This window comes from Apteryx rowi, unplaced genomic scaffold, assembly GCF_003343035.1.
Source record: "Apteryx rowi isolate R43461 unplaced genomic scaffold, aptRow1 scaffold_151, whole genome shotgun sequence".
Classification (NCBI taxonomy): Eukaryota; Metazoa; Chordata; class Aves; order Apterygiformes; family Apterygidae; genus Apteryx; species Apteryx rowi.
The window spans coordinates 1,445,129-1,462,757 of NW_020447764.1; the positions used below are offsets into that span (position 1 = coordinate 1,445,129).

At 37.3% G+C, this 17,629-nt stretch overlaps 1 protein-coding gene across 6 annotated transcripts in view; it reads left to right on the forward strand.

Annotated features, from left to right (window-relative positions):
- The window catches only part of ORC5 (origin recognition complex subunit 5), a 77,761-nt gene extending 64,677 nt beyond the window's left edge, over positions 1-13,084 (forward strand). For 3 of the 6 annotated variants that reach the window (XM_026058996.1, XM_026059000.1, XM_026058997.1), the window contains exons 14-16: positions 5,844-5,956; positions 9,338-9,378; positions 11,340-11,426. In XM_026058996.1, the coding sequence (XP_025914781.1) occupies positions 5,844-5,956; positions 9,338-9,378; positions 11,340-11,347 (162 nt within the window). In that variant the 3' untranslated portion in view covers positions 11,348-11,426. Of the gene's footprint in view, positions 1-1,528; positions 1,570-5,843; positions 5,957-6,051; positions 9,271-9,337; positions 9,379-11,339 lie in introns of those variants that run through there. The other 3 variants (XR_003252369.1, XM_026059001.1, XM_026059002.1) reach the window with 3 other exon arrangements.
- Positions 13,085-17,629: the final 4,545 nt, after the last annotated feature.

Genomic DNA, 17,629 nt, shown 5'->3' on the forward strand with positions numbered 1-17,629 from the left:
ATTCAAGATTGTATGCCTTGGGATTAATAAACTTCTCTGCTATGAAGATGTACAAGAATGACTTTAAAGGTGGTGAATGTGATGCAAATGAAATAGACTTAACTGTGTGAAATTCAAGGTTGTATACTTAGGATGAATAAAAAAGTATTCTAAAAACAGAAGGATCATCCTTCAGAACCATGAGAAAGAGGAGGAAGGTTTGGCTGTCTTTGTACCTACCGCAGGAGTTAGCAAGTACATTTGCCATGCACTGAAGCATCCTGTGTAGCAACCTATATATGTGTTACCAAAGTAAGGTCAGAGAATTTGTCTATGTAGCACCAGTAGGATTGTGTCTGGAATACCTTTTTCTGTTTGTGGCTGTGTTAATGTCAAAAACATCTTGACTGCATTCAGAAGATAGTTAAAAAAGAGCTGGATTAATTCAAGCTGAGAAAAAGATAGCTGAAGCATATAGTAAAGAGCAGTTTGGAGGGATGTAGAAAATGGCAAGAGTGTGATATACTTAGAAATATTGGAATGCAACTAGCAGATGGAAAATTTGACCAAATATTAAAAAATGTTTCCGAAAAGGGGATGCTGCAATAAGTTCCCAACAGTAAGATCTGATAAAACATTAGGTCCTTATCAGATGCAGTCCTGTCTGCTGTATTTTTTGCCTGCATGAAAAACCTTACACAGAACATAATTCAGAATCAAAAATCAATTGTTAAATCTGAGTATACAGAAAAATGTTAGTTTATTTTTAAGTTTTTTAACTGTTTTGATCAATTGTTGGCTTAAATATATGTAATTGTAATGTTTTATTGTTAACTTTCTATTTGTGAGCTTTTTTAACAAGGCTGACATACTGAGCATACTCTAGATAAAATTTTGACTGAAATAATTTTGAGCAGATTTTTTTATCCTCACATAATTTGTACTAGGGTCATTGAATTTAACTCCAGGAGACTACTTCTGCAGTCATTTTGACTGAAATGTGTTTTCTAAATGTCATCTGTTTTTCAAACTGTCTTTGGTTGCATAGCAGTGGTTTTAACATCTGTATGAATTTAACTACCAGCAGCAGTGGGTTTTGAACAAGTGCAGTGGGTTGCATTTTTGCTTTAAAAGAGCTGTGTGATGGTGCTGCAAAACACTAGGGTACATACGAATTTTAATATGACTGTGAAAGAATATAGCAGCATTGTCTAGTATATTATAACTGGAATAATGAAAATTTGTAGCATCCTCATATGTTTGAGGTTCAGAATCATGAAACAGGTTCAAGCTGTGGTTGAAAGTAAGCCAGACTTTAGAGTAACAGTTAACATTACCTTTTGGGCAAGATAATTGAAAATTATAGGCTGTGGAGATGCAAAATACCTCACAGACCATCTAGTACATCTCTGCCAGCTCAAGATTGTTCCTGCTTGTGTCTTTTATTTGTATTTTGTCTAGTCCAGTTTAAAATGTCCACTGGGACTTGCATCACATTTCTGAGGAAACAGGTTTTTTCTCTAACAGCCAGCATCATTTCTCCTTGTAGTTTTATCTGATGGATTTGAGTATGGGCCACACAGTTCAAAGGTGCGTATGGCCCCTTTCCTTCATAATTTGTGCAAACTCTTTCCCTGTGATAGTTAATCATTGCTTACCCAAACTAAATGTGTTTCTCTGCATCCCTGGTCTGACTTCTGCTGATGCCATCCACCTCTGCAGATGTTTGCCAGCCCATCGCTGCACGGCTGGCGAGAGCCCAGCCTGGTGCAGGGGCAGCTCTCGCTTCTGCACTTCCGCGCTCTCCCCGCAGCCGGCGTGCCCACAAAGCCAGCTTTGTCCCTGTTCGGGGAATGATGCTAGGCCCATCTGCTAGCTCAGTCTGATAGGAAAAATGCGGCCTTCGAAGATGGCTTGTGGGTTGCTATGTTTTTTTCCAGAGGGTTAGATGTCTGTCCTTGACCAACGAGTCTTCGGGAGCAATCCGAAAGGTCCTTTCCTCCTGGCTACTGCTGTCAGCCACGCTTTTATGATTATTCGCACCTGGCTTTTAGCAGTAGCTTTCTCACACAAATATATTTCAAAGAAAGATCAGTCCTGATTGATTTTTAAACATATCAATGACCCCTGTTCCTTCATGTCTTTCAGATCAGTAGTTTTTCTTCAGACCTTCTCATTATTCCTGCAGAAAATTCCATTTGCTTATCATTAACTTTTGCTGATGTTCTGGCCCTTTTTTCTTTAAATAAGATTAAATTATTACCACATTAATTTTTATTTCATAAATAGTTGTAGAATATTTCTTCCAACTGTAATTTATTTTGTTCAGAAGATTCTCAATAAATATGCTTTCTCTCTCTCTCTCTCTTTTTTTTTTTTTTTTAATGTCAGCCACACAGTTTTTCTGGCTAATTTCTAGTCTGTTCTTGCTAGATATTTTTTCCAAGCTTCTGTGACAATGAAATACAACCACTGTAGTCCATGGTATTTTAAAAAAAAAAAAAAAGAACTTTGAAAACTACTTTTCTTGCCAAGTGCAATTGGTTTGACATTGCATTTGTATTTTCCCAAATGTGATTCAAACTTTTGTTATATCTTCAGTTAAGAAGACATCATCTCCCAAGATGATTATATCACCTGAACTACTGAAGCAGTAAAACTTCAAGTGCTTAAATTATGAGCAGCACTTGGACCTTAAGAATTAGCAGAACATGAAAATGATAATGGGGGCTTTTTTTATTTTGCTTACAAATAAATGTCCAAAACCCAGTTCATTCCACTGTATCCTGCTTACTAGGTGAGTGCACAGGCACAGAGAGAGACTGTTACATGAGTGCAATTTTATATCAAACAGATCAGCTCCAGTAGGCAGATTTCCCACAGCTTTTTTCTTCCTTCCTTTCCTACCCCAGCTCATTGTTAGACATTCAGCTAAGAAGTGCTCGAATCCTGTGTGTCTAGAGGGAATTGAACCATCTATGTCCTACAAGGCTTTTTAACCATTTGGCTATTATGCTGAAGAAGGATGAGACAACCTCTTCTTCTTATGAATCTGGTCTAAAAAGATAGATTCAGCACAAAATATTTCAGGAACTTGTTAATAATTCCAGGTCTAGGGAAACTGAATCTTTTCTTTTGATAAATCAGCTTACTGCACAAACTGTGTCACCCAATCCTGTGGCTGACCCATCAGAAGAAGAGTCCTGCTGTGTTTGTATGAAGTAGAAAAAAACAAGAACTTATTGCTTTGGAGTGGCAGAACTTGCTTGCTGGTTTTGATTCTTCCTGAACCTGGTGAAGCAACAATGCAAACGAAGCTCTAGACTGCTGCCTGCTGCAGGATTTTGGATTTACCCTTCTGAGATCCCTGCCTTTCTCCAGGTATAGGACAGATGTCTGTAACTAGGTTTGGAATCTCACTCCAAAGACTCAGAAGTTAGGTACTTTACCATCTAATGTGTAAGCTGTATTTTAGCAGCTAACATGTAGGCTGTCCATAGCGGAGCTGGTCACTATTTACTCCACTTAGATATGTATTCTTTCTCTTTGTCTCTGTTGGGGCTCTTTGGAAATAAAACCAGTTCTTAACCTGCATGAATGGAAAATGGCAGTTCTATCTGTCGCTTTCTTAAGCAATCTCAGTACCAGGGTTCACTGTTTAAGCACTCATTTAGCTGGAATGACATTTTTATTAAGCTAATTAAATAGAGCATTTGTGAAAGAAATGAGTGAAGGGTTGCAGTTTGCTAAGTAAATAATTGTTTTACTCTTAACTGAAGATCAAAACCTTCATATGTTTTGTAACGTATTGATCCTAAAACATTAATGACACATAGCATCTAGTGTGACACTATTTCAGATTTGTAGAGTCAGCCTTTAGTAAGCAATTTTACACTGCTGACCTTATGTTCCCTTTACAGCATTTAGTGAGAGCTGGAAAAACAATGGTTACTATTTGTTGTTAAAGGAGAGCTGGAACATTTGTAATGTAGCAGCAAGGTCACTTTTGCATCCCATATAAAATTTAGATGGGTCTGGCTCCAAGCTATCTCGGCTTTTGGTGTGCTCATTGGAAGCTTTTTATGAGCCTCATGCCATTCCTTCGGTGGGACATAACCTGCTTTCATTGGTAATTTCTGAATGTAAGGCCAGCTGCAAGCATATATTGCAGAAATGATTAGCCAATAATAGCGCACTGGGGTGTAAAATAGAAGTTGTAATAACAGATTCCACCATTGTGCTTCTTCATTGATTGAACGAAGACATTCGTTGAATGAAGAATGTGGAAAAATGTGCTCTCTAACTTATAAGTACTAAAAAAAAATACCAAACACCTAGGAAATTTGAGGTTGGTTTCAAGTCAATGATGGTTGTTCAAAGTAATTCCTGAACTGGATTTTGAGTAATTTACCATACGCTGAGTTTGGTTTTCTTAAATGCTGTCAATGCTAAACATTTGTAAATGATCTGCTACTTTTAATGTAATTTAGAGACCTGAATTATTTACACAGTATTTGTCTTTGTCAGCACAGGTAGGCCAATATTCCATAACCAAACTCCACAGGCTTTGCAGAACTTTTGTTGTCTAATGCCATACAAAAGAAAGTTAAGCACAGGCTTTTATAAAAATTGCCCCATTCTTGGCAATCATAACTTTTTTGTTCCATAGGTAGGTGTCTTTTTATAGTATGTCTACTTAAGGAAACACTTTAATAAGTATTCTTACTTCCTGCAAGGTATGGATGAAGTTCACTTTCAGCAAAAGAGTAGAGTTATAACTGAGATAGGTGTATTTTTTTTTTAATGCTGATAAGAACTTGCTGCTGCTTTATAGTAACATGCATTCCTGAAGGTTTGAATTGATGCTGTCTTTCCTGATCTATTTATTCTTCAGAAATTTCTCTCTATATAAGTATCATTACATAGAGCTAAGTCATAGCTGGCTGTTTTTCGAAAGTAGGACTGTGGTCAAATGCTTTATAGAATCAGTACTTTATAGAATGTAACCTTGTTACACTGAATTGTCAGCAACTGTAGCACAAGCAAGGGAAAATGTCTCTTCTCCTCCGCTTTTCCTTCTTTCCTTCCCCTGGGGCTGAGTGAAGGTAGGGAGACAAAAGAATCTACACTATTTCTTCTAACTGAGAGAGAACAGACTGGTTGCATTTAATGCTGACATCCCATGACTGCACTTTGGTGATACCACAGTCGTCATTTGGTGGAAAGAAGGTGGTGAAAAATACTCTTGTACATTGCTATACTGGTAAAATGGCTCTGTCAAGACACTGCATGTGTATGTAGGCAAATTTCTCTCCTTTCAGACCCTGCTCTTTTTATGCACACAATCTTCAGGCCTTTTGCTATCCAACCTTCCAACCTCGAAAGTCTCTTTAGCTGAGTAGAGTGATTCTATCCATCTGTTTAAAATGCATATGAGTTGGCACAAGAGTATCCAACTTTGAATGGAACAAATTCAAGAAGAGATCTTCAGATTTAAAGGAAAGAGACTCCTCTGTTCTAGCTGTCAAGCAGAGATATGGAAAATGTTCAACTCATGCTATTACCCCCCTCCCAGCTTTTCTCTGATCAGAACTCCAGGATAACCCTTGATTGAAAGGGTAAAGCCTATGTGTGTCACTGCCTGTGCTGCAGATGTAATGGTGTAAATATATATATATTTCTGGTTCTGCTTGCTGCAGAACTGCATGAAAATCAGTGAGAAAGTATGAGTGGTTTTCTGAAGAAATATGGCCATATGGTGATTTGGGAAAGATATGTTGATGACAAGTGGGGAAAAGAAGTAATTGGCTATTGCTAATCACATTCCAAAAATGTCTAATGTTACTCATGTCTCTTGTTCATAGATCACCTCACTTGTGACACTCCAGCTGTTATCCTTGGTTGGCCATAATGACCAGCTTGATGGACCCAGATACAAATGTACTGTATCTCTGGACTTCATCAGAGCTATTGCAAGGTGAGCCTGGTAGACACTGTTTAGTGTTTTATGCGCTGACTTGAATGAGATTTCAAAAGCAGTATTTGCTTAGTCTTTTTATTGGCTCTCTGCAGGCCACAACAGGAATCGATAGACACTTTCTAAGAATGGAGAAAAGGCTACTGAAAAACGAATTGCTTATTTGTGTATATTCCAGTAGTTCGGTGAGATCTTTCCAAAATAGGTCTTCATTGTGTTATTATCTGTACAAGCAAATAAAAGAATCCTTGTCTTCAAGAGCTTACAATTTTAAAATGGCAAGATAAACTAAAGAAATATCTTTCTGAGGAATCAAGACAAAGACATTCAAGTGTCCTATGTCATAAAAAGTGTCTGTGAAGTTTTTCCATCTCTGTTCTAGTCATTTAGAAACATGGAACTACCCTTACTCTTTTCTGTACTTGTTTTAATGAGGAGGCGTGTGCTGTAATGAAACTGCTAGCATGAAGGAGTGAGGAATGAGAATGTGTAGCCCTTCGCCAAGTTCAAACAGGTTTTGATCAAATTTCATTTGATCAGTCTATGAAGGGGTTTATATAGGGTATGGTTGCCTGTGATTTCAGAGACCTCGGGAGATCCCTTCCAGCTCTGACACCCTACATTTTATTCTTCGTACAGAAATGCGATAGTGAAAGTTTGTGTCCTTGATGTTAATGTTGTGGTAACTATCTGTAGACGGTGTGAAATGCTAAAGCTTTGAAAAACTTTTTTTTTTCTGTTTATGTACTTTACCTAAATCAAACTTGTGTGGTAAGTGGTAATATAGTGGCATAAGCATTGTCCTTTAATTGTTATTTTAACTTTGAAATGTGGTGAATGAAGCTTTTCTGTCCACTCTTGAATTTACTTTGATATGATTATCTGGCTATAATTCGTCATACTTTAGTATATCACTAATTAGATATTGTGAATATTCCTCATACTTGTTTGGGTTTTGTTTACTTCCTTTCTTTTACTTACAAAGTTGCTTTCTTTTAGGGGAAGAGCTTTTGTTTGGCAGAAGTGGCTCAAACTTTATAGCTATAATTTTTATTTTTGTATCATAGAGAGCTTTACAAAATTTCCTGGGAAGGTCTCTTGCTGTGTGAGACACTGAGGCTAGCTCATTTATTAGCACTTTCCTAAAGTAACTCAAAAATTGATTAGGTTTCCAAGCAATAAATGCTTTAAGTTATATTCAGTTCAAGTTACAACATAGGGAAATCTTTAAGTACTGAGTTGGACTTACCTGGAAGAGCAATAGAGAAAATACTTGCATAATAGAAATATTGGCATGCAATCTCTTTTAATTTAGTTTTGTTAGTTTCAAATATAAAACAAAACCCCAAAGGCTTTCAGTAGCAGTCCATTAACATTCTAAATTTCTACTTATTATTTCTAATTTGTCACATAATTGTGTCCAAGCATTTCTCTGAGATCAAGAAATACTTGTTAATTGAGAATTTCATTGGATGGTCCTTATGCATAAGGTTTTCTCCTCTTTTTGGGATGGGCAGGGAATTGATACAGTTCTCTCAGATCACAATGTGGAAAGTTTGCCGGAAGAGAAGCCTGCAGGATTTGAGTATAAAGCACAAGAAAATGCAAATAGTATCCTCTGAGGAGTTAAGAAAAGAATGGAAAAGAATAAATCAGAAATATGTAATCAGATTCAAATAATCATTTAAGCAAGAGAAAAATTTCCTGAGCAAACCACTCTCTTTTTTTTATTTGGTTTCACCAAAACTAATTCATTGCTTTCTATTGCTTCAGGGGGAATTATAACATCAACAAAACACCAGCCTCCTATTTAGCGAATGAATTTAGTGGATTATTGAGAGAGAAATTTTTTTCAGAACAGGATTGGACTAATCTTAGTGGCATAGCTAGGCCAAAGAACTATTTTAATGTGATACGGTTACATACTCTCTTTGTACTTAATGAAGGTCAAGGACTTAATGTGAAAATACTGCTCCTAAATGTTAATCATTTTCATTACCAAAAGGCACATTATAGTATCTTAATCTGAACTGATATTTATTTCTATACACAGTGTTTGTTGTAAATACACTATGTAAACAATATCAGTTATAAGAATTCTTTCATGTAGCTGTTCTTGTGTGATCTGTAGTTGATGAAAATTAATCCAATAAATTAATGTAGATATCCACAAAATTCATTTATTTCATTAAGAGCCTTTGGTTTTAGAGTCTGAGGATGGTTACAGATTCATCAGGAGAGATGATTATGAAGTACAGATGGAAATGCATGTAATACCTAGGCAACAATCAGAGCCTTGTCTTGTTTTTATGAAATGAAAACAGCAATATCTCACACCTGTTGCAACAGCCAACCTATTAGCAACTCTTGGAAAAAGAGTACGTAGCCAGAACAGAGACCAGAAATGACATGTTGCTAAGAGAAGGAGAAACATTTAAAAGGCCAGCCCTTCTCTGTAACAGTGGACTTCAGAGCAACCTGCCTTGTAAACTGTATTGCAAAGCCTCGGTGCACCAGTGGCTCTCCTGACCTATTAAATGTCCAACAGACTTGTCAGTAAACCCCACAGATGCACTTAATTTCAATTTGCAATTGCACAGGGCATAGAATGAAACTTGCTCTGATTCAGGCCTTGCCGGACCATACTGCCATGACCTCCAGTGCTTCACTATCTCAATTTGCTGTTCCCAGCAATAAAGTCACATGTCTACAGTCTACAGTCACATGATGCCCTGAAAAGCTCTCACTGGTACCAAACACAGAGGGCCATCTGCTTAGCCACATCGATCACTGTGTGTTCAGACACCGCCATGCTCTTGTCTCTGCTCTAACTCTTATTGTGAATACAGAGACCAGTTCATAAACCCTGTACTGACTTCGAGGGTCCTTCCTTAAATTGAATGAAGGTACTTGAAATGACATCCCTCCCCCTGCAACTTTAACACTCTTAGAAGTTTCACTGACTCCCGTGGAAGCTGCCAAAAGTTAGAGATGGCCAGAACACAGGACCAAAACTTGTGCTATGCAGGTCATGCTTACCAGAAAAAGTAGCTGTCAGACACTGTCACTTCAAAACTTAATGCACAGTATAATGCTTTGGCTTGCCTTCCTTTAAGTCAGATGTACATATGTATGTCATGTCTACGGTATTATTCTACATGTTGTGAAGAAGGAAATGATTCTGTTCTTTCCAAATAGTTTGGAAGTCCTTATGTGCTGCATGGATAGAATAATTGAGTGACTTGACAGATTTTAAAGTTGGCCTGTGGTTCTTTTCTGTTTCCTCTTGTTCTCCTTTTTTTCTTGCTTTGTTCCTTTGTTATGCTTTTTTTTATTTATTTTCTTTTCCAAGAAAATTTTATTTAGTTTCTTTTTATTTAGATTCTTCTCTTTGTTGCATCTTAAAGAAGGACAATCGATAGGTAAGATACAAAGTTTCATGAACCCATGATAAGTGGGTTTCCTCTGGGCTAGATGGGGCCAGCTGAAGGGTGAATCTGTGATCTTTTGTGCTTTAAGAAGTTTCATTTTCTAGCTGTGCTATAACATTGCAGCTGCCTGTAGTTTTTACCCAGGTGTGGGAAAGGAATATTTATTGCAGAGGAAAAGGATCTACTTTGCCCTTTCAACCAAAATACATCTCAATTAAGCAGACCATCTTCTGATTTTCTTCTTATCCGTTATTGTACTAGTGCTAAAATTCAGTCACTGAAATCTTAAGATACCTCATCCTTGTTACCATCTCACCTTGCTGCCTAGCATAGTTCCTAATGAAAAGCTGAAGGGTGCAAAAAGCAGGACAGAAAAGTATGCACTCTCTCCCCTTCTCCACAGCACCCCATTCAAGATGTTCAGCTTGTATTTGATTTTCCTTTATCTTTTTCTAAGCAAAAATGAAGTGTGCATTTTTTTAAAGCAAAAACTATATTTGTTTTGCGGAAAAATGTAGTATGCTCTTGTCTCTTCCTGGGATGTTTTAGTGTGGTAACTGCTGCCCATCCACAGTCACTCTGTTTAATACCACAGAACTTCAGGTCTAGCTCTGTTTTATGGCATATATTCAACCTCTGCAGAGGTATTCCCTTGCTTTCTATGACATACTGTTTACACTTTTGGTTGAAGATAAGGTTAGATATTTCTTTACTAGAAACTTTAAATTTCTGTTTAAAGAATTTCAGATGTAAGCTCAACAATTTTCTGAAGTAGGAATCCCTTAATGTTTGTTGAACGGGACGGATCTTTTAATATAATATCTAATGATCCTAGCTGTTATGACAGGGTAATTGTGTTTAATTTAGTTGATAAGGTCTGCATGTGTTAGAGAGTATGATGTTGTTTCTGCAGAAAGCCTTATAACTAAAGCACTTGTTCCTGAGTGACACAACATAGTATGCTTCTAACAGTGGCAGTTAATTTCCTTTAACTTTGTCACTGGATTAAGTAGACTACAACACAGTATTTCTTGCTGTGTATCTCAGGAATTTCTGAACTTTTTCTCTGCCTGATACGATATTTTACAGAAACTTTTTAAAAAGTGGGTTACAAAATGATGCATGAACAGAGAATATTAAATGATTGCAGTCTAACAAATAAGACATTCAGCCAGTTAATCTCACTTAGCATTGTGAGCAGTTATTTTTTGCATCATTGAATACTTTAAAAAAACTTTTAATTTTATACTTGTCATTATATGCAGTAATTTGTGTTATTTATTCAAACAGTAAACCCTAAAGTCTGAATGTTAGATTGTACAGCAGAATGAATTTGGAGACAAAAAAAATAATAATTATATGTTTTATTCCACTGCTATTTCATTCTGCCTGCCATCAAAGTACAAAAGTATACATTAAAATCTTCTATCCTATTGAGTGGCATTCTTGGTTTTTTCAAATTTAGCTATGAACATGGGTCAACCAATGTCAAGACTGAAAGAACGCAGACTGCAAATGAGTACAGATGAAGGAGTTAGGCATTACATGCTAAAACAGGTGGTTTGGAAGATGAACAAAACATTCAATAGCATAAAAGATTGCTGCTTTGCATCTCCAACTAGAGTATAATGTTTACCAGATGAAGATATACTTATATCAACTTTCATTTAAATTTATTTTTACTGCTTAATGATTAGGAATCTTTCACTTTTTTCTAGAAAGCTTCTTATATTAATTTTGAAAAATCTTACAAACTTTAAATACTCAAAGATAGATGCTGTAAATAACATTAGAAATTAGAAATTGTCTTTCATGTTTGATTGCATTTGGAGGGGAGAAGATATTGCTTGATTTTGGTTGTGCAGAATCTCCCACGTGTGTTGTCTCCAAACAGGTTAAAGTCTTAGCACTGTTCAGATGATTGTTCTGATATACTGTGTTTTTGCTTATAGGACCGTGAACTTCGACATAATAAAGTACTTGTACGATTTCTTGTGAAAACAAGCTTCACAGCCATATGGACACTGTGACAATGACTAAGGCAAGCTGTGTTCATCTCTCTACTTAGCTGGCCAGAAAGACGACTATTTTGGCTCTTTTGGATTTGTCCAAACAGGTGCTGGCCCAGCATGGAATCTGATGAAAATACTCTGATTGGTCTAGGTGGATCTGAGCGGAGGACTATTTACCAGGGACCCTGGAGTATTTGGAAGCAATGTGTTAATTATAAACAGCAGGGTTTGAGCACAATCTGTTCTACTCTTAATGATGTTATCTTAACACTGAAATTGCCTGAAACCCATTTACTTAGGACTGCGTTTTGCTCTATGAACTCTCCCCAGTGCTTTGAACATGGCAGCAGCCCTTGTTTGTATGCCCAGTCTTTTCACTTCCTCTCCACAGGAATCTTTTCAATTGCCTGCCAAAGCAGCTTTTCCCGAGGCCACCATTTTAGCAGAGCAGAGTAGCAAAATACAATAAACATAAGAACATATTTAAAATCAAGCTGGTATCCTCTTTTCTCTTCAGTCATATGTAGGCAGACTGTTACACTGTTACAGGAGGATCACAATGATAGGAAACTCCCCAATTTATCAGCATACTGTCTCTTTTCAGGCCATTCATAAATGATAGCTGTGAGCTGTGCTAACTTTTTACCGAGATTCTTTATTTAAAAAAATCATTGACTCTTACAATTCTAACCAGATGTCAAACTTTAAAGGTTCGATTTTTATTTTAAGACTTGATAATCCTATTAAGCTCATCTGGTTTTACTGAGTGCAAATTATAATGTTTTGATTGAACACACTGTTGTGTGTTTTTATAACAGTACCTAGTCTGTAGGGAAGGACAGCACAGCTACCTTTCTATCAGGAAGGTAGAAATCCAACAGGTGATGGAGTGTCCCTGCAGCAGAGCCCTAGAAGAAACAAAATAGTGAATAATCAATGTGTTGTCATACCATAAATCTTTGACTGCAGCACACAGGTAAGAGGAAGACATAAACATTAATTTGAAATTGAATATCTGGCTATGAACTTGATCTGTGTGGAAAATGTACTCCAGTTATAAATTGTGACTAGTTTACAAGTAGAGGATTCCTAACTGCCACTACTGCCCACTTAAGGACTATTTTGGATAAAGAGTGTGGAGACCTGTTCTTCGTGAATCTGAAGGTTTTTGTCTCCCTCTTGAAAACTGAAGGTTCCACAGCGTATTCCTCAGATACTGTACTCTTAAATGCTGACCCTTGACTGTCTGACAGTACAAGACCATGCTATGTTGACCATTCTGGCTATTTTAAAGGAAAAAAAATACTCCCCTTGATCTCAGGTAATGGAAATGGTCAAATACCCCAGAATAAGTGTAGCTTTTTTCTTCAGTTGTGGATGTGTGGCTGGGCTTCTGAGTCTGGATTCGGACCCAAATATATGAGTTCCAGGTGAGTCAAAGCAACAAAAGCCTCTTTCTGGCCAAGCTGTCATTTCCCCCCTCAAGAGAATGTGAAAGGGCAGGAATGAGTCATCTCCGGGATCCTCTTCCCTTCCTACCGCTGAGCTGAATCAAACCCTGCACCTGTCCGTGAGGTGGCAACATTTGTCACACTTGCTGAAGTCCTTGGATGCAAATACTTGACCTGCTTCAGAATGTTTATTGCCTGTTTTTGTTTTACTAATAAAAATGTACTTGAGGTGAACTGTGATTTGCACTGAACTTTATAGCTGCATCCCCTTTTGGAGCTAGTGATGGGCTGAGCTCAGCTATTGTGCATCTCCAGCATGACTACCTAGGGCTGAAAGTTGGAGAAGCAGGAAAGTTTGAGCTTTTTTTCAGACATAAACTAGTCCCACTGAGCAGTGCAAAGCAACAGCAGTACATCATAGCTTTTTGTGATACCTGATCTGAGCTAGAAGTTGCTACTATGAAGCATGATGGGCTCGACACTAATTTGGTAATACTAGTCTGGGCTAGAAGTTGCTTTATGAAGCATGATGGGCTTGATACTAATTTGCTAACTCCTACAAGTCCTGGGTGATAAAATTTCAGAAACTCTGCAGCTGACCTTGTTTGCAGCTATCAACAAAGTGGGGCAGGGCTGTACTGCTGGGGAGGGACAATGCCAGCTTGTGAAGCTTCCTCTCGGTGGTAGTCAGGATGTCTGAAAACCTCAGCACCTACCAAGCACACTGCAAGAGGCATTTCTTTGTAAAGCTTTACTACCAACAGCAAATTACAAATAATATTCCACTTCCATTTAACCTACATAAAAATATCAGAAATTCTGAAGAATAAGGTCCAGATATGCATATCAACAGAATAGAAGGCGAACACAAAATACAGCTTTACAGGTAGCCCTGCCTAAGTTTATTGATGCACAATAAAATCAGGTTGTGTTAGAGATACATTGTCAGCCTACATTTATATCTGATCTTGTATTGGAAAGAAATAAATAGGATTTTTACCAGGTTGCTTAGTACACAACCATTTCAGAAGCAGGGGTTTTTTTAAGCTGTTTATAATGTGGGTTGAAGAGAGATGAGATGCAGGGACAGGGGTTACAAACAGAAAAAGACCAAGTATAATGATCTTTTGTTAATATAATAGTATTGTATGGTTGAATTAATTCCAGAATCTTAGATTTTCAACAGTATAGATACATAAGCACTCACATTTGCTTTTAGCAGTACCTAATGAAATACAATACCTCTTGTTTTGTTTTGTTTTAATGTTGAAATTTAGCTGGTTATTAGAAATGAGCCCATACATATGGATAAGTGATTTTTCTTTTCACTGTTGCCATAAATTTTCTTAAAAGGATTAAGACCAGAACCAATTCAAGACTTAAGTGTCTATAGCTGCTAGACAGGCAGTATACATGGAAAAGGCTAAATATGCCGTGTTTCAGAACTGATGTTCAGTATATGCCTTTGCTGATCAGTATTTCATGTAAGTTCTGTTTCAGGTTGCAGTTGGGAAAACATCCTTTTTGCACAGTGTTACATACGCTCGCTTGGTTGTCCAGCTTTTTCAGTAGTTCTATTACTTCCACATAGCAGACCATCTCCCTCTAAACTACCAAGTCCCAAATTTGGGGTGCAAAATATAGCAGACATGAAATAAGGGTGTTAGAAATAAAGCACTAAGAAAACTTAAAGTGCTGCTGATTTTTTTATTATTATTATTTTCACACTAGCCTGGTGATCATTTCTTGTGTAAATTGAAAAGGGGGATACAAATTTTTGTAGAGTGTAGGTAATTTGACTGAAGTGAGGTTAACTGGAGAATGAGTCGTTACTGAGGAGCCGTTAGACAGAACCAGTGTCCTTACATTGAATACACTTTTGTGCCCTTTTTGAAAGATATGTATCAGTGTTATAAAATTTAAAGCTGAATCAGCAGAGTATGAGAATGAACAAGGTGACTGAAGTGTGGATGACTGATGTAGGCTATAACTATGCTGATGATGAATAGTAGGAATTGTTCTGACAAACTAGAAATATTTCTATATATCCATGTCAATAAATTTATAAATTACTGCCAAGTGTCATCTTATGTACCCTAGCAACCCTAGCAATATTGCATTTTGAGACTCCACTTCCATGGATGAAGTCCTTTAGCCTTCCTGAAGCCAGGAGTTCACCTGCTCTACAGGTGGTTTTAAGAACTGTGAGATGCAGAGCAAGACAGTTGTTAAAGTAATCAGAAAACCTCCCGTACTTTGTTGCAGCAGGATGTAAGTACTTAAATAAATTCATAATTCATCAGCCAAAAAGCATTATAAAACTGTAAAAATTTTATAAACTTACAGCTTCTGGCTTCAACTGAACCAAACATTCACAGGAGCTGGAGCTTGTTCTTAGAAGAAACAAATGAAGAAAGAAATGCAGGTATCATACAGTTGCAGACAAGTGCCCTTGTGTAGCCCTGAATTCATCAGCAGCTGTATTTTCATACAGGTAGCCTGGAGATTTTCTTTTTTAAAAAAAGGCTTGCAAGAATGCATTGATGTGTGTGCGTTCTTTTTCAACAGTGATTTAGCTTGCTCTTGTTCTCCCAGAACCTGCTACTTCTGTCATAATAATCCCCCTACTATTGCAATTTTGTGCAAGTTAAATAAGTATACAGACTGAGCACTTTGTAAGTTCTAGTACTTTTATACACCATGAGTTATACCTGTGAGATTGCATCAGTTTTTACCATTGGTTAATTTTTCCAGTCTCCACCAGCTAGTTTTGCCAAGACTGTTCAGGCACTGTCCGCTTTCTCCATGACTGGAACAGAGGGCCATGCCAGGACAATGGTGTGAAGTACAGGATTCTCAGCAGGAATGTAGGAGAAATCACATGTCTGTGACCTGTGAGCAAAACGTATGCAGTTCAGTATCCTAGGATTAGATATTCCCTCGGCACTTGATTTGTCACACACAGCAAAGAAAAGTGAGAAACAGCAGGTTCTTAAGAATTGCCTGGAGTTTGGCATACTACATGTTTTAGTCTACTCAGATGATTTTGAAACAGAAGATATTCTCCATCCAAGAGTAAATGCTACCTGAAGCAACTAACCCATTTTTTTCAACAACACAATAGCATAATTTACAAAAGATCCATATCATTGGTAGTAAATATGCATTGGGATAAAGATATGGTTTGATTAGCAAGTTTAATCATATGCAATACCAATTTTTATGTGTTCTCAGTCATTTGAATGGCTCTGCTAGAATATTTGATGGATAGATGATTAATAGCAGAAACTGTGTTTTCTTTATCTCAACTTTCCTGTGACATGTCGTCAGCTGTGAACAAGCAGATGCATACAAATTGTGTGCAGTACTAGGATAGAAGTAGACATGTTCAGCTTTACTTTTTGTTTTGCTAATTGAAGCAAATTAAATCTGAAAAAAGTACAGGAATAGTTTGTGTATGCCAGCAGAGTTCAAGTCACAGAAGCACAACCCTTATCACAAAGATATCCTGAAAACTCTACATCGGTATATGTCTTTAGAAAATAGTAATTCAATGGCAGTGTCTAGACTAGAACCAAATGTTGGAAAATATATTGCTGATAATTTGGCATTAGCGATGTGTAAGTCATATAATTGAATGACTATGTTTTTTTAATATCTAGGCTACTAATATCAAGAAGCTTTAAAGTATGCTATTAAAGCAAGACCAAGACTCTTTAGCAGCCTGTAAACATTGGTGGTTTTGTGCTGTTTCAGTGACAAGTAACATCACTATCTACAGACAAAGTGGTCTTGGGGTAAGAAATACCAACCTTTACCAAATCTCTTATCACATGTAGTCTGAGAACAAAGTACTATAGGTGGATTTGATGTTTGAAGTGTTGGTGTAACGTACTATACTTGCCATGCCTACTACTCTATCAATGAATATTCTTTTCCTAGAACTAAGCATGGGAGAGTCTTTCTTAGAGCTGAGTAGAGAGACCAGGAGAAGAGCAGAACAAAAGAACTGACATTCCAAAGTGGCAGAAAGTATCGTTAACTCCTCATTTTATTTGTTTCAGAAATTGGGTTTTGAACAGAAAAGTACTTCATTTGATTACAATTTATTGCCACTAGTATATGACAATTTTTTTTTAATTGCAATGACCCTTGCAAGGGAGTAATCTCCATCAGACAGCAAAGCACTGAAAGAAAAATGTTCAGTAGCTACCATTTGGGAAAGAACAGTATAGTACAACTGGGTGACTAGCATGGAAAGGGGCTGGGCTTTTCTTTGAGATAAAGTGTGGAACTTTGTATGGCTGCCTTTGATGTTTCGAAGTATCCAGATCCACAGAGACTTCTATATTACCTTCCTCCTCCTCTTCCTCCTCCTCCTCTTCCTCCTCCTCCTCTTCCTCCTCCTCCTCTTCCTCTCCTTCTTTTTGCATTTTTCTTTGAAATGGCTCTTGCAAAGAACTGATCTACAACCATGGCTAGGTTCTAGGTATTGCCTCTTGGAGAAGGTCTTCCAAGAGATTAAAAACCAGGAAGCATGCTCTGGGCATGAGACAGGTATCACCCCTTTGCACAGGTGTGTGTTATTAAAACATACTATTGCCACATATCTTTTGCCCTGCCAGCACTTTTTTGAATGTTCATCACATGCTTCCAGGTGGTTGGTCCGTTGGGTACCTGAGGGCAGGTGGTCAGTGTCATCAATGCTCTTTTCCAAGTCCTGGTTAAATATATTGGACCATGAATGCTGTATTTCCAGTTGTCTTGTTCTTGGTGGGT